Source organism: Bolinopsis microptera, chromosome 5 (assembly GCF_026151205.1).
Source record: "Bolinopsis microptera isolate Bmic1 chromosome 5, MBARI_Bmic_1.0, whole genome shotgun sequence".
In the NCBI taxonomy this organism is placed as follows: Eukaryota; Metazoa; Ctenophora; class Tentaculata; order Lobata; family Bolinopsidae; genus Bolinopsis; species Bolinopsis microptera.
Window position 1 is genome coordinate 3,567,145 of NC_087076.1, and position 24,582 is coordinate 3,591,726.

A 24,582-nucleotide genomic window follows, 5' to 3' on the forward strand; every position below is an offset into this window, starting at 1 on the left:
TACGGTACCAAAATGTGATGGTTAACCTCATTTTTTTCATTTTCTCAAGATAAAAGTAAAGTCAATCAACACGTCATCTATTTAGAAATTTGTATACCGTAAACTTACCACGAAAATAATAACTCTATCATTTGATCTATTCTCGCTATATCTAAAAGAAGAGGTTAACCTCATTTAATCACGTTTGGATATTACTTTTTCTGATAATTATGAACCTAAAATTTAGAGTTTACATTTGCTGACCGAAATAACAAAAAATTATGGCGTGTAATAAAATATGAACCTCAATTTTATTAACCTCAATGTTGTATAGTCAATTTTGTGAAAATCGGTTAACCTCAATTATAAAATAAAGTTAATCAGCTACAAATATGTGAATAGCAGCAATGTTTTTGTCATCAAAAATTAAATCGATTTAGAAAATAATATTTTGGTAGAATTTTTTGACCCCTTACCCCCCCTCTGGCCTTAAGGAGATTGATAGAACCCTTGGTGTAATGACAGGCATTTCTAGTTTATTCCTTTCCAGCCTGCACTGGTACCTCAAACTTTTTGTCACAGAATTATTAAACACTTTGCAGCTTATAGGAATGACATTAAAAGATGCGAGGACAACGTCACCAGGATGAATCACAACCCAAGGAAGTTCGAGGAGAAGATCGCACTAAACAAGCAGAAACAAGCGGAACAAGACAAACAGTTTGAGGATATCATTCGAGATGTCAGCAACATCCGGGACAATGAGGTTGGAATATTTATACACAGTATACAATAAATACAATATACATGTGTACATATTATAAACAATAAACATAAACTCTTCCACCTCCTTACTAGTGGCAAGGAGGTGGTCATCTTTAATTCCACAACAAAACTAATACCTCCTTAACTTGGGATTTTAGAGCATATTTTTGCTACAAATATATCTAAAATATATACATAATATGAAAGTGGCTATCACGTTTTGCATCACTATTGAGTTCTAATTCTGGAGTGCTCTACTTAACTTGGATTGTTTTTGTCAAATTTGGAAATAATTGTCATACTTTAAATGGGCATGAACAGTAAGGTATTTCGTGATGTAACAATATATTTCTTCAGTGCATCTCTAATCAGTTCCGTTCACTGCCCAACATTCATGGACCTCCTCCCGGGATGTACCAGTATGTAAGTATACAATCTCCTCACGTCATATCCATTCTAGTCTACTTTAGAAGTCACTTTAGAGCAAGCGAGTGCTGTATGTTCTGTATTGAGAACTGCACATGTACAAAGCTGTAATTTAGAGAATTTGATCGTGTAGAATTGTCCATAATAATCTGAATTCCCGATTTTAAAACCAAGGCTATCATCACTATGTAAGTCACATTCTGCAACTAGAATGGGTAGAATGTAGACCCTGACTAACTAACTGATCATTGCATTGAATATATTTCTCATTAACATGCATACCTCCTGCTTGGTAACCAGCCGCCCTGCTCAGTCCTGCTTTATCATGCAGGACATGCTGTAACATGCTTTAACATGTACTCTTCTTCAGAACATGGCCGCCTTCAATGCTCCTGTAAACCACCAAGACGGGTTCTGGAACGCAGGTAATTAAACTAAATGTATTTAAACTTCATAACCAGTTGTCAAACTGGAGATAGTGTATGAACTACTGAGTATGTTACTAGTTTCTACTGTCGGCTTGTAGTTCATTTCTTATTTATCTCTTATTTTATGTCTACATATCCGTGTCTATTGTTTAAATACTAGTACTCAAGTACTCAGATATTGTTTGTGATCATGTTGCCGTGGTGTTTGTCCCGGATGTTAGTTAATTAGTAATGAGTAATAGTCTGGCTGACAGTTAATTACTGAAGCTTCAATACAGACTAAGTTCAAAAGGTCACACAAAGTTAGCAGATTACCGACACCAACAAGCCGCCAAAACACGTGGCTTACTTTAATCCTGATAACACAAGTGCTATCATACACATTTTGATATTAACTTCCGGTATCCGGAGCTTCGAATTGATAAATTGACAGGTGCTTTAAGATCCCCCCTTCTATTTCAGTATACTGAGGTATTGCAAAACATAACGTCATAACCTCTCACGTCACTGATATGTTTTGCATTTTTAAGATTACCCTCTCACTAGTACTAGTTCGGGTGTATTTCGTGAGCTTATTTCGTTAAGTAAATCGTCTCTAGTCAAGTTCAGGCCTTGTCGTTAACCCATGAGGTCACCCTTGTAATATTTGAGGTATTCATAATCTAATTTTCAGATATTCATCACGGATTGAACCTTCAACTACCTGAATCGCATCAAAGGAGGTTTTTATGCGAATCATTTTTGCACTCAATTCACGGAACATGTGAATGGTATTAATTAATAAATTTAAGTAATATTACATCATAATTTTAACAAATCTAAGTAATATTACATCGTAATTCTTTCGAATTAAATAGAAACTCACGATTTAATCCCCTAAACCAACTTCTCATGACTTGGTAATTATACTCACTAATTAAGCATTTTACTTACTTACTTACTGAACATTCAGATCATTTAAAACAAACAATCTTTCTCAGGGTGCTGTCAGATTCTCAACTTCATAAAACAGGAGTTAAAGGTAATATTTGTATTTCTTACAGCATATTGCCAATTTATTACACTTTGTAATTTGTATTGATGTATACATTTTTAGGCGTGTGATTAAGTGCTTAGGTTTTCCAGTGTAAAACAAGAAAATGTATGTGTAAAATATTTACTTTTTAGTTTGCATATAATAGTACATTCCTTTACACATGCTTATTTAAATAAACCAACCATAGACTTTAAGTAATCAAGGAAATAATCTGTTGTTGGAATGTTGTTGTGGTAGGAACGATACCGCATAATACTGCGTCAAGTATGTTTCTCTACATTACAAGGGCAAAACTTGGTGTTTTGCAGAAGTAGCATTATATAATCAAGAGGCTTGCATATGAACATATTGACATGGGTGTAGAGTTGAGCCTGTAGTCTGTACGGAACCTAGTAGTTTCAGTTCCTTGTTTAACTTGCCGTACAGCAAGGACATTCACTACTTGTGCCAACCAGCCATTAAAATATCCCGTATACCTTTATCATTATAGAACTACTTGTCGTTTTAGTAACTTTATTTCCGCGATGAACTCCAAGAGTAACCACCTAAAATTGACGTTGCAAAGTTTGACGCAGAATTGTAGCACTGTTTTATCGATAACAATATTGAGGCAGTGATTCGATTATTAAATAAAATTCAAAACGATAATTTAATCGTGCACGTTCAAAATAGAGGAATGGCCATGCAGGCATGAAATTAAGAATATGTTCCCCAGGATATTCAGTATGTTCATTGTTCATTCCTAACCTCAATTAGTTGAGGAACATTAATTAATGACTATTATTTTCTACAAATGATGAAACACAAATTGGGAGGGCGGCCCTGAATGAATATTAAAAATTAATTTAGCGTACATAAACCTGAAAACTGGTGGGGAAATAAACCACACGTTTATACACGTGACAGGGGTTGCGGGAAGCTGGTTGGTTGTGGACAGTCCCTAATCAGTAATCAGTTCACCTTTTCACCAGTATCCAAATCCGCAGCCCCCACCCCTCCCTTTTTGAAGAGTAATAAGGCAAACCCTAAATTCTCTTCAAACTGTGTAAAACTTGTCATGATATTTACACATGTCTCATCACTGCAATATCGACCACCTCATACTGCAACTATTATATAATAATATTGGAATGTGCAGGCAAATGTAGCATTATATATAAAACCTCAGTCGCAAGAAGACAATTCGGGATCAGTTGAATATGTACGAGTCCAGTGTTGCCTTATATGGTGCTAGATAAAGTTAGCTCTAATATACCCGGCGCTGTAGTTCCCAGAGAGTTCACCTTTTAAATTGACAATGTTTTTTCTTACAGGAGAATCAGAAGGATGGAACAACCACTCGGTAAGTGTTTAATTTACCGTGTAAACGTGCGTTTTACTTGACACCTTAATCACATCTACCTCCAGTGTTTAATGGAACGATTAATTAAATGAAACGACATTATATATGGATATGGTTATATTAAAAAGACTATTATAATCGTGTTCGCATTTTTTAGATAATGTCATGTTTGAATTGAAACTAATAAGACCTTCTTTATTTCGTTGGCGGTAAAATTGTAAAATAAAATGGTAAAGTAGGGCTTTTCTCGAGATATTTAATCAATATTTGGGCTTCTCTCGTGTTACAATGTATAGTACTTGATAGAATTTCAAGGAAATAAAGCTGTTGTGTTTCAGTTACCGAGGCCCAAGTCAGCGTTAAGCGTCAAGTAAGTATTTAGAGGTATTTACTAATTTAATCGTAAATTTAAATAATTAATTAAATACGAGTGAGTGATTAATATTGGTTCAAACCACACAATCCTTCCCTCACCCTAATGAAACCAGTTGAAACCAATCTCTCATTCGATGCTTGCAACTTTTCTTGATTCCGCTCTATTTAAAGCACAAAAAGGATGGCAGCATTTCTGTAGAATCCAATGTAGAGACCAGAGCTAATCATTGTCAGAACGCTTCTTCACAATTTTCTCTTCATTGGCATTACAATTATTTTTATAAATGTTTACTGACCACAGCTGCACTGTGTAGTATCACGTAAACTGCCACCGACTTGATCAAATCATGCCATATCAAGTATCAAACTCTACCGATACTATTAAAATGAGACTGCATCAAATTGAGCTGGCGCAGACAGACTTCTGTTTCTAGAGAAGCCTGCTGCTGTATATTACTATATTTGTGGAGGGAGTTAACATATGTTACAGCAAGCTTCTCTGATATAGCAATATATAGAGCCTATGTTATACACTGTACAGCGAGCCTCTATATATTTCTAGTATATAATATATATTGCTATATATTGCTACAACGCAGCTAAATTGTAACTACAGCTGTTTAGTGTGGAATTAATGTATGTTTTTTGTTAATGTATTGTCTTTTGTTTCCAGGTCGTATGAGAACAGCATATCTACCAAGACTAGTTCCTTGCCAGATCTGTCGCAGAATTACATTCCTGTTCAGGACGAGAGCTATAGTCAAAATGTTAGTGTAAACTTTTATAGATTTATACTTATATGCGTTATATTTTATTAATACTGAGTGTATTGGTCTTGAGGCGCCTTTCTAAACTTCACTAGATGGATTATCATTTGTTTATGACAGCTCCACTAAGTCTATACAGTTAGGCTCGTTTTATTGCTTAACAACACGCTCAATAGATTATATCATATATAATATTACAATAATATTACAATATAGTATGTATAATATACATGTAAAGTTGTTCATAACATATAAGCTTGACTGTGGTTAATAATAAAACAATTGTCAAGTAACTTGACCAGTTATTTAATGTATTTATAGAAATATAACAACTTTACAACTCTCATTTTCAGATCCTACATCAGCATTATCTGGACGGAATTCCGGGTGAGTTTAGATAAGTAACCTAGTACACTAGTACACTAACCTAGTAGTATATAAGTAACTACTAGTAGTGTATAGTAGTGTTTACTAAAGAGCTTTCTTATTAGTACAGTCAAATCCGTCCTTATTTGAGCCTTTGTCGGACAAAATTCGCAACAAAGCGATTTTAACGGGATATGGTCGGGACAGGTCCCAGGAATCATTCCAGAAAAGTCCCAAAAAATCTGACTTGAGCAAAATCCACAATTACCACTTTTTTACCACCTTTTTACCACTTTGGTTTTCCGCAAATAAGTCACGTTCTGAATATCTTAGAAGATTCTAGTTTAAAGCAGTGTGTTTAGGAAACAAAGGAGAACAACTTTTTCTTCAACAACTTTTTCAAAAATAAATTATTTAATTAATTAATTAAATAATTAATAAATTTTCAAATATTTAAAAAATATATTTTCATAAAAAATGTTCACAATCAAATTCCACGTATATTGAACTAATTCTTATAAAAAATTTGAAAATTTTCACTTTCAATATTTTGGACTTGTAAAATTTGTAAAGAATAACTAAACCACTATTTACCACTTTTTACCACATTGGATCTCCGCTAATAAAACGACTTCTGAATGTCGTAGAAGGTTTTAGATTGAACCGATGTGTTCAAAATATAAAAGAGAACAACTTTTATTCGCCAACCTTTGGATTAGATAATTAATCGATTAATTAATTAGATGATAAGTAAATTTTTAAAAATTTCATAATTTTTACCAAAAATCTTTGCCGTGACGTAAAACGTAAAATGAATTTACTTGAATAATAGAACAAACACCGTCACATAGATTAGATAACAGATAAAAAGAGATGCAGATAAATGGAATAAACGGTAAAATATCCAAATTTGTACGATACTATTATATTATAGATAATAACTATTTACACATCATCTCTCGACTTAGTGTTGTGCTTTTAAACTAGATTGTTAAACTGGTTCGTTTGGAAGCGTAAGCTTCAATATTTAATTTAAGGAATGAATCCTGGCATCACCAACCAGCGATGGAAAGTGAAAGCCCTCCAAGAGTCTATCAGCTCCAACCCGATCCACACTCCTTTCTTCACCTTGACGGAAACCCACCTCAAGTCGTATCACTTAGATGCAGAGGTTCACATCCCAGGTTATACCGGCTACTGAGCGGAGCGTACCAGTCGAGCTTGTAGCGGAGCCGCTACCTATCTCCACAACTCCATCACAGCAGAAGAAACAAAGTCCTTCTCAAACTCCTACTGTGAACTTGTCGCCATCTACAGTAAAGAAGCTAACAGTAACATCGTGATAGCGGGCATTTACCGGCCCCCTTCAGCTCCTTTTGACAAGTTTGATGAATGCCTCTCTACCCTCCAACAGTTCATCAACGGAATTCAACACACCCCTGTACTGCACATTACAGGAGACTTCAACCTACCCTTTATCAACTGGACGAATTCTTCTATCGACTCAGGATGCAGTATTTCCCTTTCAGACCGACAATCAGCCCTAGCACTTCTGAACTTCAATGAAGAATGCCTGCTCCAACAAGAAGTCCTCGAGCCAACTCGCAAGAACAACATCTTAGATCTCGTTTTCTCAAACGACTCTGACTCTATCCATAGTATCTCTGTTACCAAGACAGAGTTATCAGATCATGACATTGTGAGCTGCACTCTCCTCAATCCTGAACTCCTCCTCCCCTCGCAGACTCCGGAACGGCCAGTCTTCACCCCCTCCTGCCTCCTTGATGACATTAACTTCAACACAGCAGACTGGGATGCCATTAATGCAGAACTGGTAGAAGTAGACTGGGCTTCTATCACTGACCCAAGCAAGATGTAGCGACCATGATGCTCCTGTACAAGTCCTACGTACGATCTCATCTGGAATACTGCTGTCCTCTGTGGTCTCCTCACATGCAGTGCGAAATTATTAAACTCGAAGCAGTTCAACGATCCTTCACTGCTAAAATCCAGGGTCTTGGAAATCTCAACTACTGGGAACGCCTCCGTCGCCTGTCTATGTACTCCCTTCAAAGGCGTCGTGAGAGATACACTATCATCCTAGTTTGGAAGATCTATAACAATCTTACTCCAAACAGTATGAACATCAACTTCCGCGAGACCTCACGATACGGAACTACGTGTATACGACCACTAGGGTCCTCCAAGTACACTAGTGTCAATAACCTGAGGTTCAACTCCTTTGCCTCTAGAGCCTCTGCAGTCTGCACTGTACAACGTGGTCCCTCCTAGCATCAAGTCCCTCCTAACCTTGACCGATTTCAAACCTGCTCTTGATGCTTTCATCAATGAATTCCCTGACACTCCACCATTCAACACCTGGGTACACTGGACAGAAGAGGAACTCAATGCTGGAGTGGGCCGGTGGCACGTGTCTCTGACGCGCTACTACTTGGCGGTGGATATGCAAGACATTCTTGGCCTGGTAGCACTTTAGCTCGGAACCCAACCAAAGTAAGTAAGTAATAATAAAGGGCCTTTAGAAGGAGTGCATACGCTAGGGTATTGTTTCTCCGTAGCTTAGTGCACTAGATTCCCACTATAGGGATCGTGCACAAAGCCCAATTACGGTATCGTAGCACCCTGTCGCATGATTAGCGATTAGGTAATCATTGATTACCCAATCAATTTCGCTAACGAGATAAACGAATTGCTTGATGACTTCGTCATTTTCAGTCTGTTTCGCGCCAATATCTTTTCAGAATTCAGATCATATTCCGAATGTAATGGCCTATTGCAATGTGCAGTTAACAGCATGTTCGCAAACACGATTATGTTGATTACAAGACTCAACGTATGTTTATTATTAATTGTTAATTATTCGTGTTATGCAATTTTAAAATATTTTGATCGAAAATAATTTTTGAATATTTGTTAAATAATTGATTAACTGATTAATTAATTATCTAATCCAAAGGTTGACGAATAAAAGTTGTTCTCTCTTATGTTATTAACACATCGGTTCAATCTACAACCTTCTACGACAGTCAGAAGTCGTTTTATTAGCGGACATCCAATGTGGTAAAAAGTGGTTATTCTTTACAAATTTCGAAAATTTTATAAGTCCAAAATATTGAAAGTGAAAATTTTCAAAAGTTTTATGAAAATTAGTTCATTGTACGTGTAATGTAATTGTGAACATTTTTTATGAAAATATATTTTTTAAATATTTGAAAATTTATTAATTGTTTAATTAATTAATTAAATAATTTATTTTTGAAAAAGTTGTTAAAGAAAAAGTTGTTCTCCTTTGTTTCCTAAACACACTGCTTTAAACTAGAATCTTCTAAGATATTCAGAACATGACTTATTTGCGGAAAACCAAAGTGGTAAAAAGGTGGTAAAAAAGTGGTAATTGTGGATTTTGCTCAAGTCAGATTTTTTGGGACTTTTCTGGAATGATTCCTGGGACCTGTCCCGACCATATCCCGTTAAAATCGCTTTGTTGCGAATTTTGTCCGACAAAAAGACGGATTTGACTGTACTATATTTGCTAATCTGGTATATTATAATCCTGTATACTTGATTATTAGTTCAGAGTTGCTAAGTAAACTGAGCTGTTGACAATAATAACTGTTACTTATTGTAACTTTGTACGCACTAATTCCAATACTATGCTTCACCAAGTCTGGACCTGGTGCATCTGGCTGCTGGCAACAAACCCTTACCAAAAGGAAAACTTGTATTCACTGATTGATCATTGTGATCATTTCCAAGATTTAGTAACTGAATTCTCAATGAATATTTATTCAGCCTAACCTGCAGTAATAGTCTCATTTCGTCTCGGTAGACGATAACAAGTACTAGCCTCACTGCACAGCCCTCGTTGTTGCAAAATAGCGCACAATCGTCTAGAACAGATCACGTAATAATTGTAACCAATGTAGTAGCTATCAGTAGCCGGTAAAAAATGTGCTCAAGTATTTTACATGACCTGTAAAACCTCATGTTACGTAACGGCGACGTGCACAGGGCGTACTCCGGACAGGTCACGTGCCATGCTCGTATTGGTCACGTGACTACCCACCGTGCTGATCTTTGTTTGTTTACATGCAGATTCGGTGGAATTTAAACAAGTCTAAAAAATTGTGGTCGATAAGCTAAATGGAATTTGAACGATTCGGGTCGGTGTGGCAGAGGATTTTAACTAAAGTTTAAAAGTCACACATGCAAGATTACGTATCCTGTGTACTGGGATTATGTAACATAATATTTATATGTTGCTCATTATACACTGTTATCTGGTGATAAGGACCTCCCTGCAATACCTAATGTCTGGTGTACATATTAATTGTACATTATTTCCCCTCCAACTCACAATCCTTTTTATACTGCTCCTGTGAAAATGTGCGGAGTTTTTAAAAACAGCATGCTATTACACACGTTGGTGTATTGTTAAGCTTTAATTATTGAAGCTCAATGAATGACGGAGTAATCATTGTCTAAATATGTTTTCAAGCTCAAGTCTACGTTACGAATTAGCCAATATTTGAACTATCTAATGTGTATATTATGTATTATATATTATATTATATGGTTAAGTTAGCCATATATAATATATAGATATGCATAATCAAAGTAAGTAATAGCTATATAATATGTCATATTATATATTATGTAATGGGACCTGAACATCACATTCAGTTGCGACTCGCGTCTCTTCTTCTATCCATTGACAATCTACCTTCAACTGGAGCTATCTTGGGTTAAGAGATCAATAGATTTGAATACTGGTTGGAAAGTGTACCATGTTTGTTTGACACTGATCATGATTAGATTTTTGATTAGTTAATACCATGCTGAATGGTTGGAACTCATTAGTTTATCGCCACCGCCTACATTAGATATGGTATGATTCTTCAACAATATGCAGTTCATGAAACGTCTGTAAATTAAACATCAGATGAGACCACTAAGTTTAATTTATGCAACTTAAAATGTATTTATTATCTCTACTAATAGTTAATTCTAAACTGTGGTTATTGTAAAGACGCTTTACAAAAGACGGAGAATGGGGATTGGGACCCATTCTTGTAACCTTACATCCCTTACTCAAATTATTTGTTATGAATATGTTATATAATATTTGTAGTGTTGAAAGTGTTAAATTAGAGGTGTCATATCTCCCGGAAATCAAATAATCTTCTCACATTCGAGAGAAACGACAAATCATTTTGAGCACTCATCCGCGGATTTTATTTAAAACCCTTCGAATTGAATTTAGAAATTAATTTTATTTAATAAATATATATGACATGAGTCTCCTGTAATAACTATACATTTTCTTTAATACCTCTGTAGTAGTAGTAGAAGTAACAATACTAGTAGCGTAGTGGTACATTATTAATTACAGTTTGATATCGAAAAGGAGGCTAGAACAGCGTCCCTTCTATTTCTATTTCTAATTCCCCACATTGCTGTGTACAACAAGAGTACCATGTTATATTATTGTAGTTCACAACACTCCGTTAATGTAGACAATGTTCCTATACAGCTGTTTATTACTTCTACTTTTATGTTTTAATTGTTAGATAATTTACAGACTACACTATATAATGCCCTATTTTGTTGTGAATATGACTACACTACCATACACTGTGAAGCAATGCTGATCTTTATATTATCCTGCTCTCAAAGTGGACCGCCTCCCTTACTATATTATTCCACACAACCTCCCCTACACACTACACAGCCTCCCCTACACAACCTCCCCTACACAACCTCCCCTACACAACCTCCCCTACACAGCCTTCCCTACACAACCTCCCCTACACAACCTCCCCTACACAACCTCCCCTACACAACGTCCCCAACACAACGTCCCCTACACAACCTCCCCTACACACTACACAGCCTCCCCTACACAACCTCCCCTACACAGCCTCCCCTACACAACCTCCCCTACACAACCTCCCCTACACAACCTCCCCTACACAGCCTCCCTACACAACCTCCCCTACACAACCTCCCCTACACAACGTCCCCTACACAACCTCCCCTACACAACGTCCCCTACACAACCTCCCCTAAACAACGTCCCCTACACAACCTCCCCTACACAACGTCCCCTACACAACCTCCCCTACACAACCTCCCCTACACAACCTCCCCTACACAACCTCCCCTACACAACCTCCCCTACACAACCTCCCCTACACAACCTCCCCTACACAACCTCCCCTACACAACCTCCCCTACACAACATCCCCTACGCTACATCCAATTATTACCGTATTTAGTTTATAATACATTAGCTTTTATTGAACGGTTATTGTATAATAAGCAGGTAGGATCGAAGTAGCAGTATCTATTTTAGTACTACAGAATCTACAGTTAAATGTACCTCTTGTGGCACCGCGCACTGTACATGATAAATAGGAGGATTTCTCTAAATTACATATAAATAGTCAGTAACCACTTACAGGCCTGGGTTTACAATATTCACTATCGCCGCCAACGATACAGTGCTAATATGCGTTACAACGATACAGTGCTAATATGCGTTACAACGATACAGTGCTAACATGCGTTACAACAATACAGTGCTAACATGCGTTACAACAATACAGTGCTAACATGCGTTACAACGATACAGTGCTAACATGCGTTACAACGATACAGTGCTAACATGCGTTACAACGATACAGTGCTAACATGCGTTACAACGATACAGTGCTAACATGCGTTACAACGATACAGTGCTAACATGCGTTACAACGATACAGTGCTAACATGCGTTACAACGATACAGTGCTAACATGCGTTACAACGATACAGTGCTAACATGCGTTACAACGATACAGTGCTAACATGCGTTACAACGATACAGTGCTAACATGCGTTACAACGATACAGTGCTAACATGCGTTACAACGATACAGTGCTAACATGCGTTACAACGATACAGTGCTAACATGCGTTACAACGATACAGTGCTAACATGCGTTACAACGATACAGTGCTAACATGCGTTACAACGATACAGTGCTAACATGCGTTACAACGATACAGTGCTAACATGCGTTACAACGATACAGTGCTAACATGCGTTACAACGATACAGTGCTAACATGCGTTACAACGATACAGTGCTAACATGCGTTACAACGATACAGTGCTAACATGCGTTACAACGATACAGTGCTAACATGCGTTACAACGATACAGTGCTAACATGCGTTACAACGATACAGTGCTAATATGCGTTACAACGATACAGTGCTTACATGCGTTACAACGATACAGTGCTAATATGCGTTACAACGATACAGTGCTAATATGCGTTACAACGATACAGTGCTAATATGCGTTACAACGATACAGTGCAGTGCTTACTTGCGTTACAACGATACAGTGCTAACATGCGTTACAACGATACAGTGCTTACATGCGTTACAACGATACAGTGCTAATATGCGTTACAACGATACAGTGCTAATATGCGTTACAACGATACAGTGCTAACATGCGTTACAACGATACAGTGCTAACATGCGTTACAACGATACAGTGCTTACATGCGTTACAACGATACAGTGCTAACATGCGTTACAACGATATAGTGCTTACATGCGTTACAACGATACAGTGCTAACATGCGTTACAACGATACAGTGCTAATATGCGTTACAACGATACAGTGCTAATATGCGTTACAACGATACAGTGCTAACATGCGTTACAACGATACAGTGCTAACATGCGTTACAACGATACAGTGCTAACATGCGTTACAACGATACAGTGCTAACATGCGTTACAACGATACAGTGCTTACATGCGTTACAACGATACAGTGCTAACATGCGTTACAACGATACAGTGCTTACATGCGTTACAACGATACAGTGCTAACATGCGTTACAACGATACAGTGTAACATGCGTTTGACGGAGAATATAGACAACAAAAGAGATGGAATAATATATGCCATATTTATGTGGTGAATATGACATTTCTTAATAATTTGTTGCACACAATGATGTGTGATTATATTTGTTGTATAAGTTCGTGTATAAATTATATTATGAAGGAGCACACAGGCTCTACTCAACTCACACAGTTGGAGAAGAGACTACAAATACAGCTGATATTTCACTAATATGTACAGGACTGGTCTCTGATTGGCTGGCCAGCAATTATACCTACTTTTAAACACTACACACACACATGACATGTCAAACGGTTTACCCAAAGTGCAGGGCTATTGGGAAGGAGAAGACCCAGGTTAAGTAGAAAGTGAATATTAGTCACTTTAGATAATCAGCAGATAATGAGCTTGTCAGTATGCCTGTTATTGGGTCTATATGTACAGGACACGCTCTATGTTCTGAAAATGTTACAATCAGACGTGGGATTGTGCAATAACATCATGTAGTCGGTCATAAACATTTACAAGTGTATAATGCAATGGTTGGTATTTACTTCAACTCATTCAGGGCAAGAGAGTAATGTTGCAACTTGTTTCTGTCCTGAACAAGTAGTGTTCTATTTTTATTATATCAGATTCACAAATCCCACAAAATACGCCCCACAAGATCTAAGTGGGATTATAATGTTTGAGATGTACAGAGAAGTTAAAAGTAGAGAACTTACAATTTGTCAAAAACCTTATTAGGCCAATTGTGGTCAAGAATTCCGATGCTATTTAATGCCAATTTGCTTTCCCCGAACCGTAACCACAAGCTTTTAAAAATCACGACACATTTACTCCAAATTCCAGTTCGCTTTTTGGAAGTCTGTTAAAATTGGGAGCCTGTATTGAAACACTCCATTATCATAGATATTGAAGTTTTACGGTTCCAAATTATCGTCATGTTAATGGTCACGTACAATCCCCATCACATACAGCACTTTAAAATAGTCTCCTGTATTCCCGGCCCTGTTCAGTCTTTACAGCCCACTTTATAGTCTCTATACTGACCTACTTTACAGCCCACTTTATAGTCTCTATACTGACCTACTCTATAGTCCACCATATATTCCATTGTATAATATACTTTATAGTCCACCGCACAGTTTACAGTACATTATACCCCACAGTCTACAGAACACACGCGCTACACAGTGTGTTGCAGTCTGTAGTTTGGCAGGAATTACAGACATACCAGGGTTAGAGTAGTTAGGAGAGGTAAGCAGTGTGTTACACTAGAGCTCTAGTAGACTATTAAATACTAGGCTTCCACTTACTCTAATGTAATAACCTTCTCACATTTTAGACAGTATTTAAATACCTCATAGTCACGTGACCAATGTAGCTCTAGTGCATTACAACTGAAATCATTTTAAAGAGGGGGTGAGAATGTGGCTTGATTGAAAGTGCGTCGTCTCCCTACTACTAGCGTAGTAGTTTAATTATTGTGCTCGAGACGGCTGCGGGCTGAGTGCCATTTTAAACGTTGCGACGGCTGAGAGTGCCACTTTAAGGTTGCATGTCACAACCTCTTAAATACACGCTTTATGATGTGAAATAACATGGTTGAGTAAACGTTTCGGTTCTTCTGTTATTTATTCCTAACTGTAGGAAATTAGCGTGGAGTGAAAACACCCGCCACCCGCTTAAATCTCACCAATTGAGCTCGAAAACAGAGTTCAAAGGATGTTTAGCGAGATTGTAAAACAATAATGTAAATAGATCATTATCATTTTGGAATTTTGATCTTGGTATTTTGTAAAGTCACGTCGAAACTCGAAAGGAGAGAAATATTGACGTTATAAAAATACTACAAAGTTAGTGAAGATTAACTTGGACGATTCAAACTGCGTACTGTTAAAACAGTGTAGAGGTGCTAAATGATGAAGTAAGGAAGAAGTTCCATTTTTAATCCGTGGAGTTCGTGAACAAATAATCAGTTGACCTCTATCTCTAGTTAAATTCAAGACACAATACTATAAGTTATGAATTTACTTGTTGTTTATAACCAATAATATTCTATTCACATCATTTACTTAAACTGTTGTGTGGATCAAATATTAAGGTTAACGTGGCGTAATCAGAAAAATAAAATTGTTCTTTTTTTAATTGCCTTTTCACACTGGGTTTGAAATGTTGTGTGTCTGTGATTCGGTGTGGAATCAAATATAGAAGAGGGAGTGGCTGCCCGATTTGGCTGATATTTAAAGTTAACTTTGACTTGAAAAGTCAATCTTACAGCACATGTCAGATGTTTCACATGCGCTAGCTTTTATTTATTCGCTTTTTAGACACAAAAAACGTCCAGGGTGCTGTTTGAAGTCTAGATTAAGAATAAACTCTAGACCTCGGTGAAATAATTTTTTCCCGATTTGCCGAAAGAACACAATACTTTTGTACCATACCATTTTCGGAATAGAGATTATGCAGTATACGACAGCTTGATGCCAGTGTTTACACAGTTAGATAAGTGTCCACGTTATTAATTTACAAGTCGGCTGGAAGCAGAAGTAGGCAGTAGTTCTGTACGGGACTATGATTTTATGTACGGGCTATGATTTTGAATTTACGGCAGACACTATGTAGCGCGCAACTTACGCAGCGCGCGAAAATACTTTGTCATAACAGGGTATACCGTAGTTAGCAATCTCTTGTTATTTTTGGAAAATTTCCCATAAATAAATACAAATCCAAGTAATCTTGATTTGCCCCTCCCCCCATTTTATAGCCAGATTTGAATATGAACCAGTCCCTGGACCCACTAACCAATGCATGATATACGGAGAACATTGCAATGTACTTATACTCCAAATCTTGTGCATATCTAATGCACAACGTCACTTTATAGGCTTCAAAGAAATGGCGATCCAGTAACCAGTTTTATTCGTTCAGCCCGAAAGTAACTGTCTTCTGACTTCTAGGAAACGTTAGTTTGACAATTAACTTTTCAGACAACTTGCGGATGGGAGGACAACACCAGTACCAAGTTCCGCCCCATCAAGGGGGTGGTTACTTCATGTCAATAGACGAAGCTACAGGGACAGATTTAAAGCACCGAGTGAGGCAGTACAGCCCCACTCCCTCCCCTCCCGCCACTCCTCAGAGCATGTCTTACAATGTAAGTAGTGAGCGATGTGTTGTACTATGTTGTACTATGTGATCTATCACATTGTGTGACAGACTGGGCTAACTGTAGTTAGAAGTGTTGTAAAATATTCGCCTTCCTTTCATCTATCCGACATCGCTATGTTGCGAACAATTAATTCTTCCAACAGCGACCATCTGATGAAGTAAGTGTCAGCGAATATCTCCGTTTCCCACAGTTCAGATTCTTTTCTATATCCTTCCTTCGTCCTACACTGTTTCAGCGTGGGCGTAGGACCTGTGGTCCACCAAATATTTCCTAACCAGACAGACACTATTTCATTCCATCCACCTAACGGCTAATTTCCCCTCAGTTTGGTTCCCCGAACACCAATTACCAGCGAATGACAGCTCAGATGCAAGAATTCAACCTTCACTCGCCTACCGGTCAAATACTGCACAGTGGAAACTGTTCGCCACACAGTCGGAGCGGCCAAGCCTCCCCTGATGTGAGTCGCTATTCCTTTTTTGCAGATATCTGGTGCGTTTTTTACTCTAATGGTGTGTCGATAGCCAATAAATATTCTAGCTAGTGTATTAAAGTTAGTGCTGATGAATATGGTGACAGGTGTACGACATTAAGCCCAGTATCGACGACTCGGTAGCAGCACACCAACAATACATAAACTATTACCCGAGCCAGCCTCCCACTCCTCATGAGCAGCAGAGTTACAGCAATCCCCCCTCCATACCTAAGATACAGGTAATAATATGCCACTTCATTCTTTTATTAGGACAGCTGTTTTATTATGATTGCAACTTAATGAACTCCAGTATGGCAGTTGATTTTGAGAATATATGTTAAGAATGAGATGAATATAATGTAGAAGCTGACTGTGCTCCCACAGGTACAAGCACCAGAGGAAGCCATGTCGCCGCAGTACTACCCTCCAGACGACGAGATGAGCGGTGCGGGCATGGACCTCAACGAGTACTTCGTGAACTTCGAGCACGACTCAATTCTCCAGGGGGAGGACGTCCAGGGCTCTCTGGACATGTATCCTAGCACTAGCTACCAAAACTATCCCTACTCCTGATAATCGGTCCTCGGTCTACTCGGGCAGGTCCACTCCCTACATATATATAAAATATATGCGTTAATATGGTCAATGTGTGTAGGTAGGATAGATATAGATATCATATCATATAGAAACATCCCGTGAAACAGTATTGGTTCAGGGTCAGGGTCTCCGTGATATGTATATATTAATTATATATATATACTACCTTAAACACGGGTTCAAAATAGAAGTCACGATGAAAATTTTAAAATGCTTTTTGATTGGACAATTGGTTTGATTCGGGGCTTCTGATTGGCCGATTACACGCCTGCTCGGGGCTGCTATTTTGAAACCCACGCATAAACCCTTCATTCCCCTGATTTGATGTTTTATAACTTACGATTCAAAATATTCATATACTCTGCCTTATTATGTTCGTTTATCTAAAAGTGAGGGAGCTAATAAAAGGTTTAACTTATGAGATCAGATGTGTTAGCAGTATGTAATGACATTCCACGCGTATTATAATTGTACATACACGCATTTTTGTTGGGTAGTTTGTGAAGCTGAGGTCTGTCAAGAATATGACAGATATTTCGCGGTTTTTTTACCGCTTGTCTGGATATCCTGAAAGCTATGTGATAGTCGTCCTTTGATGCTTCAAAGGAATTCTTAATTTTTCTAAAGAAGATTGATTTTAAGAAACCGGTGGGTACCCTCCACTAAACGCATTTGCAAGAATTAGCAGGGAAATTTTAATTTTGCATATGCATACGTTGTGAAGCTTGGTTTTGCGAAGCCTTTAATATTTTGATGTCAAAAGGTTGATTTTGAAGTGTGTTACTTACCAAATGAGAATTTGCTCTATTTGAGATTTCATATTCTTGTGAGCTGCCGGACAATTTAGTTATTCTGTTTTCTATCGATAGAATTTGAAGCAAATCCCGACCAAAGTAAGGTCCGGCAAGGTATCAAACATTAAAAGTATGTTCGATAGGTTCAAAGATTTACAGTAAATCGCACCAATTAATAAAATTAGTTTTATTAATTAGTAAAATTAATTATCGACTTGAACCTATCTTTTAGTGGACTAACTCGTAATATTTTTGTACTGTAAGCAACTTCTACCGCATGTTTTAACTATCGTAGGATGTACGCAAGTTGGTCGAATGAACAAGTTTTTAGGCCGAGTTTTATAATATTGACTGTATAGTGCTGCATATGGCGAAGGAAAGCTCACACGTGTTAAATACGTGGCTCGGATATTAGCCAGATTTGTTATCAAGGCTATTGACCGTGTTGTGACCCGTGATATTCTGCCAAAATAAGCTCACTTTGTGACCCCCTTCAATTTTCTTTGTTGGGCGATCAGATTTGCCCTACTATTCGGTTGGGCTCCTTTGTCAAATTTATCAATCCAAATCGCCTGCCGTACAGTGTTTGAAAATTGATTAAAACATCAACAAGTTTATTCTTGGCGGCGCTTTAAAAATTTTAGACGCTTCCATGACACGATTTAATTAAAATAGCTATTTTTGGTTAAATCACGGTCACAAATTACTGCATTTTCGATAATTATGTCGGCTGAAAAGATAAACGTTTTTCCGTAATTTAGCGTATGAATACTTAAAATTAAGTTAAATTATTGTAGCCTCAAAGAGTCCAGCCAACTTATCAACTATTTTGTACCAACTTCTAACTCCGACCCCTTTATAATGGTTGATCATTGTGGGTATGCAATTGTTTGATCATTGTACCACAAAAATCTACAAAAACTCTCACCGTATCTTCGTATATTAAAAAACAGTAATATAATTTAAACGGTGTTTCCATCTCAGCTCATTGACTGTTGAGTGTTGATCCGTAGATTGCTGATTAAATATAACATTGACCATATCAATGATCAAATCTTTGCTTGTTACACATTTTAATGTTATTAAAATATATCAGTAGCAAGTTGGTTGGACCGACTTTGATTAAATCCGGTATTTATCCTGTAGTAGTGGAGGAATGTGTAACTAAATGTTTATTTTCTTATAATACAATTCTTTTACCCTTATCATGCGTTATTTCTGCTGAAATCGAGAAAAAACAAGAAAATATTACCTAGCTTGTTAGTTTATTGCTCGCTTCTCTCTGTTCAGGAAGCTTGAAAAGAGCGCCGCGCACAGGGACTGGCGTTCCAGGTAAAAAATCCTGAATACGGTGCACGCACTGGCTGTTGATTACGTGACCATTGTTAATGATCTGGCCCGGCGCGCGCTACTTCGTAGCACGTGCCATCGAGGAAAAAACTTCGAAGAAATTTAGACGAGTAACATCCGTCAATTGATTACGTAATCAACATTTTCTTTTTTACCCTCTAGAATTATAACAATTTGACAATATTTTAATTCAAATTCCACTCAATTTAACTCTGATATTGATAAAATTTAGCATTTAGGAACAAGGAACGGGTCGGGTATGCGGCTGCTATAAACTATTTGATCCACGATGTCAACCATTCGTAGCTCGGCGAGGCCCAGTGGTGCATCTCTCCGATCTACCGAAGTGGTTGCGAGTAGATGCGCGGCGCGGCCCAGTTAGTAGTGCATCGCGCTACAAATAAACTATGTGGTAAAGTCAAAAGTAAGTAGTTGGGAAGGTGCTTGGCCGGCCGATATCATAACAATGATTTTGGCTCGTAATGATCAGGGTATAAGTATGTAGCATGAAACGTAGAGACAGGGAAAAAAGTCGGAGGGGGGGGGGGGGTAATACAGGGTGTACCATAGAAAGTGTGACTTATTTGAGAAATGATACAAAATATTATGAAGGAGCAGTTGCTAAAAACTCTTCATCACATTGTGTCACTAGGTGTCGAATTTATGCATTCCAAATTTCAAGTCCCCATCAATTTTTGATTTCTCACAAATTGCTATTTTGTTATGATGCTAATTTAGGAACTTAAGCTTGCTGTAATTTAGGGGTCTCAAGAAAAAAATGTTCGAAATCAATATTTTAGCTATTTTTGACAGTAAAGGCAAAAGGGTAATGTCTATCATTTGCTTTTGTTCCTATCAAAAAATTTTGTTCCTAGCCGAAGTTATCGCTGGTCAAAGGTCAGCGCTCATAAGTAATTGTATTGTGCGAGCGATTTTCTATCACGCGTAGTGAAAATCGAGTTTATCTGGCGTAGTGAAAATCGAGTCTAAAAATATTTTTTTTACATACGTTGCATGCCACTTTTCGCGCGCGAAACATGTTGTAGGTTTACAACCTACCAGGCCGACGCGCGCCGAGTTGGACTCGTCGACGGTCCTGTATATATGGAACAGATATTTTACAAGTATCACCCGTTAAGAAACATGTATCAAATATTTTTTCTCCGACTGTTTTTGATTAATCACCCTGAAACTTTCAAAATATGTGTTAGGGATCATTTAGAAGAGATTGTCCAGGCAGAATTTTGAGGAAGGTCTTTAAAACGTTTTTATTATATTTTGAAAATCTTGGACCTCAGCCATGAATAATGTCAATTTCAGACTCAAATATTTAATTTTTGGGAAGGGTGGCTTTTTTTGGAAGGTGCTTCACTATTAACCATATTTTTTATTATTGTTATTAATTCAACTATATTTCTGACAAAATTTAGTTAAAAATAACCGTGAAGTTTAATTCTGTCAAAAACTATCAAAGTGGAAAAAAGTCACACTTTATACGGTACACCCTGTAGTTGATTCACGATGTCAATCCTTCGCATCTCGCCGATCTGCATACGGTTGCATGTGGTTGCGAGAAGCATTATTGGATGCGCGCGCGCGACCCAGTAGTGCATCGCGCTACAAACCCTGTAGGTTTACAAACTACCAGGACGCGCGCCGAGTTGGACTCGTCGACGGTCCAATATATGGAACAGATATTTTACGAGTATCACCCGTTAAGGGGGGGGGGTCAGGCCATGATTACGTAATTTTGCTGTCAGGAGAGGGAGGGGGGTCTTGATTATGGTTGATTACGAAGGGGGTAAAAATTGCTAACATATTTATTAGTGATTACGTTAAATATGACAAAAACCCACTTAAAATTTAAATCATTACAATTGTAATAGTGAATAGATTATATTAAGAAGAACTACCAGTACCCGAAGGCAGCTGTAAGTGTACTCGGCAATAAAGATTCAATAAACATCGGCTAATTGGACACTAACTACCACCCTTATTCCGAAATACTAGGTTCGCGACCCTAAATTGCTCGCCCAGGCCAAGTTTTAAGAAAATTCTTATGTGAAAAGGCCCTAATATGTAATATCAATATGTAATAGTCGCATGGTCGTGTCATGCAATTGGTTGCTCTAACCAGAGCCCTCTCGCTTGCAGTAGCGCGCGATCCTACTTGTGAAACAAGCGCGTCACGCAGTACGCGTAGGCACATGGCTATGTGAATGCAATTGGCAATGTGTAATATATAATTAAGTGTATGTTAATATGTAAAGAGGTGCTTACCTAGCCACTAGCATTACTTTACTTGCTAGTCTATTGCTCGCTATACGAGAATTGCTTGAATATTGAAAAAAGCGCCTGATCAGCGCTGCGCATTACACATTTAAGGATTGGCGTGCCAGGTAAAATGTAAAATTAAATAGGGAGCAAAGAAATTTTTTGATGTTAACAAATTTCATGTAAGTTTATAACCTACCAAGACGGGCGCTGAGTTCAAAGTTGGACTGATCGTCGATGATCGGCCTGATATTTGAAACAAATATTTGACGAGTATCACCCGTTAACTTAATTGACGATGTCAATTCTTCGCAGCTCGGCGAGGCCCAGTACACAGTACATGGTATATTCACCTAACCATGTGCTTTCGCGCGCGCTTGATTCACAAGTCAAGAAAACAGAAAACAGAAAAGCACCTATCCACGAACCCCGATTGGAAGGTTCGTGCGCGCGCGCAGTGCTGACAACAGCGTCTATGTAGCGCAGGTAGTCTTGGTACTTCTCCCTCCAGTATATGCAGTAACCACTTTTCAGGTTTCTATAGTGCATAGTGACATTACCTGGGGACCCCAGGCTATTATGTTCATAAAGATTTGGCGGAATGACAGGCTGAGCGCGGCCCAGTAGATAGTGACAGTGTATAGGGGTTAATTAGGTATAAACTACATGACAGTACAGCTGTACTTACACCTACATTCACAAGCATGCAAGCTCACCTGGTCCAATAGGCGGGCGCGCGCTACTGCAAGCGCTAGGGCTCTGGATAGAGCAATACATGGTACATGACAGTAGCGCATTTCACCGATCTATATGGTTGTTGTCAACCCGCCGCGCACGAGTGTCAAGTGTGCGGCTCCCCCTGTATTGTGAAACGACCGTGGGGGTTACGACGTGATACAATGTGGTTGCGAGAAGCACAATTGAGTGCGCGGCCCAGTAACGCATATCATCACGCTATGCGCTACAATTAACCGTTAACGCGCAATTAAACTTTTATTCTTACTTCGCATCTGTTAATTCGCAGAGCAACGATCTGGAAGGGTGACATCGTCAATCAAATAATTATTATTCACTGTGCAGCACTGTTAACTCAGCTTTTATCAGAATCGTTAATTTAACGCCGCGCACTCGCGCGTCGTCCTCCGGCCGCATGAAAATTGATTCCACGATAGAAATCGAGCACCAATTGTTATTGGTTCCGTCAATGATGCACATGATGCTGTAAAGACTATTTATAGCTGGACAATTTAAAATGCTTAGATTGCTTTTGAATTCATGCAGTTTTGTGCAATAACATGATGACGATGAAAATATTAAAATAACTGCAAACTGGCTAAGCATCGTAGGTTTCAACGAATATGACACGGCCGATGTTACTGGGCCGCGCTCAGCCTGTCATTCCGCCTAATCTCTATTCGTTGTTTACCAACATTAAAGCCTGGGGTCCTCAGGTAACACGGATGATGATGAAATGGGTGCGGTGAACAAAAAAGCTAAGCCGTTATTGTAGGTTTATAACCTACCAGGATGCGCGCCGAGTTTGACTCGTCGACGGTCCCAGGTCCGGGAACAAAATATTCGGAACAAATATTTTACGAGTATCACCCGTTAATGGTCAAATAATTTAACGATCCAAAAATTACAAAAATGAAATATTGAGCCTTCTAACGAACGGAAAAAAGAAGACAAATATCACATAGACACTGTACTGATATGAGAGGGAACAACATCCCAAACTAGGAACATTTTGCGTGCAGCGAGAAATTTAGTGTGCGTGATATCTCTATTTATGTGTAAGCTAGAAATTCCGTTCTTTGATCATATTAGAGTATACAAGGCCTAGGTTAACGTAATATGCACAAAAATATTTGCCAAAAGTGAAAAACTCATTTACGTCATTTTACGTCATTCTTTTACGTCATCTATTTAAAAACACTTACCACTGTTAATACTAATTAGCATTTACGATGTTGTTCTACCAATTTTCCGTAATTTCTTAATCTTATTGCATACATTCTTTCATGAATTCATGTACCGTAGACTCTATAAGAAAAAAAAAGAAAGAAAAAAGGGGGGACCCCAACCCATGTAGCTGAGACACCTCACAGCAAGTAGACCAAAGTGGCTCTTGCTTGTGAAAGGTGCGTCAACTACCCGCCGAAGCAGTGGGTTGGGAGTCCCCCCTGGGATCATTTCGTCCGTAAAATTATATTTTTTTTTATTTGAAAATTCAATTAATTATTATATATATATAAATCAAGCGTTACATTTCAGCCATGCAAAATTACAATGACATATTTTGATATACTAATTGATAAATGGAACTGCAATATAAGTTGCTTAATGTTTGGCCGGATGACAACTAACTAAAAGAGAAAAATAAACTTGATTACATAATAATTAATTCGGCTGAACCAACACATAGCAAGAGCCACATTAACGTTGGGGCACATACAACATAGAATAGTACAAATATCTTGAAATTTACATAAACAAATCTAGG

The 24,582-nt window shown here is 38.0% G+C and overlaps 1 protein-coding gene across 1 annotated transcript; it reads left to right on the forward strand.

Moving 5' to 3' along the window:
• Nucleotides 1-580: 580 nt before the first annotated feature.
• LOC134815718 (uncharacterized) lies at nucleotides 581-19,660 on the forward strand. The gene is made up of 13 exons (XM_063824294.1): nucleotides 581-745; nucleotides 1,102-1,167; nucleotides 1,541-1,595; nucleotides 2,272-2,320; nucleotides 2,579-2,619; nucleotides 3,948-3,976; nucleotides 4,315-4,346; nucleotides 5,025-5,118; nucleotides 5,472-5,505; nucleotides 16,408-16,574; nucleotides 16,915-17,049; nucleotides 17,169-17,303; nucleotides 17,449-19,660. The coding sequence occupies exons 1-13, from the start codon at nucleotides 626-628 to the stop codon at nucleotides 17,635-17,637; spliced, it is 1,146 nt and encodes a 381-aa protein (XP_063680364.1). The 5' UTR covers nucleotides 581-625; the 3' UTR covers nucleotides 17,638-19,660.
• The last annotated feature ends 4,922 nt before the right edge of the window (nucleotides 19,661-24,582 follow it).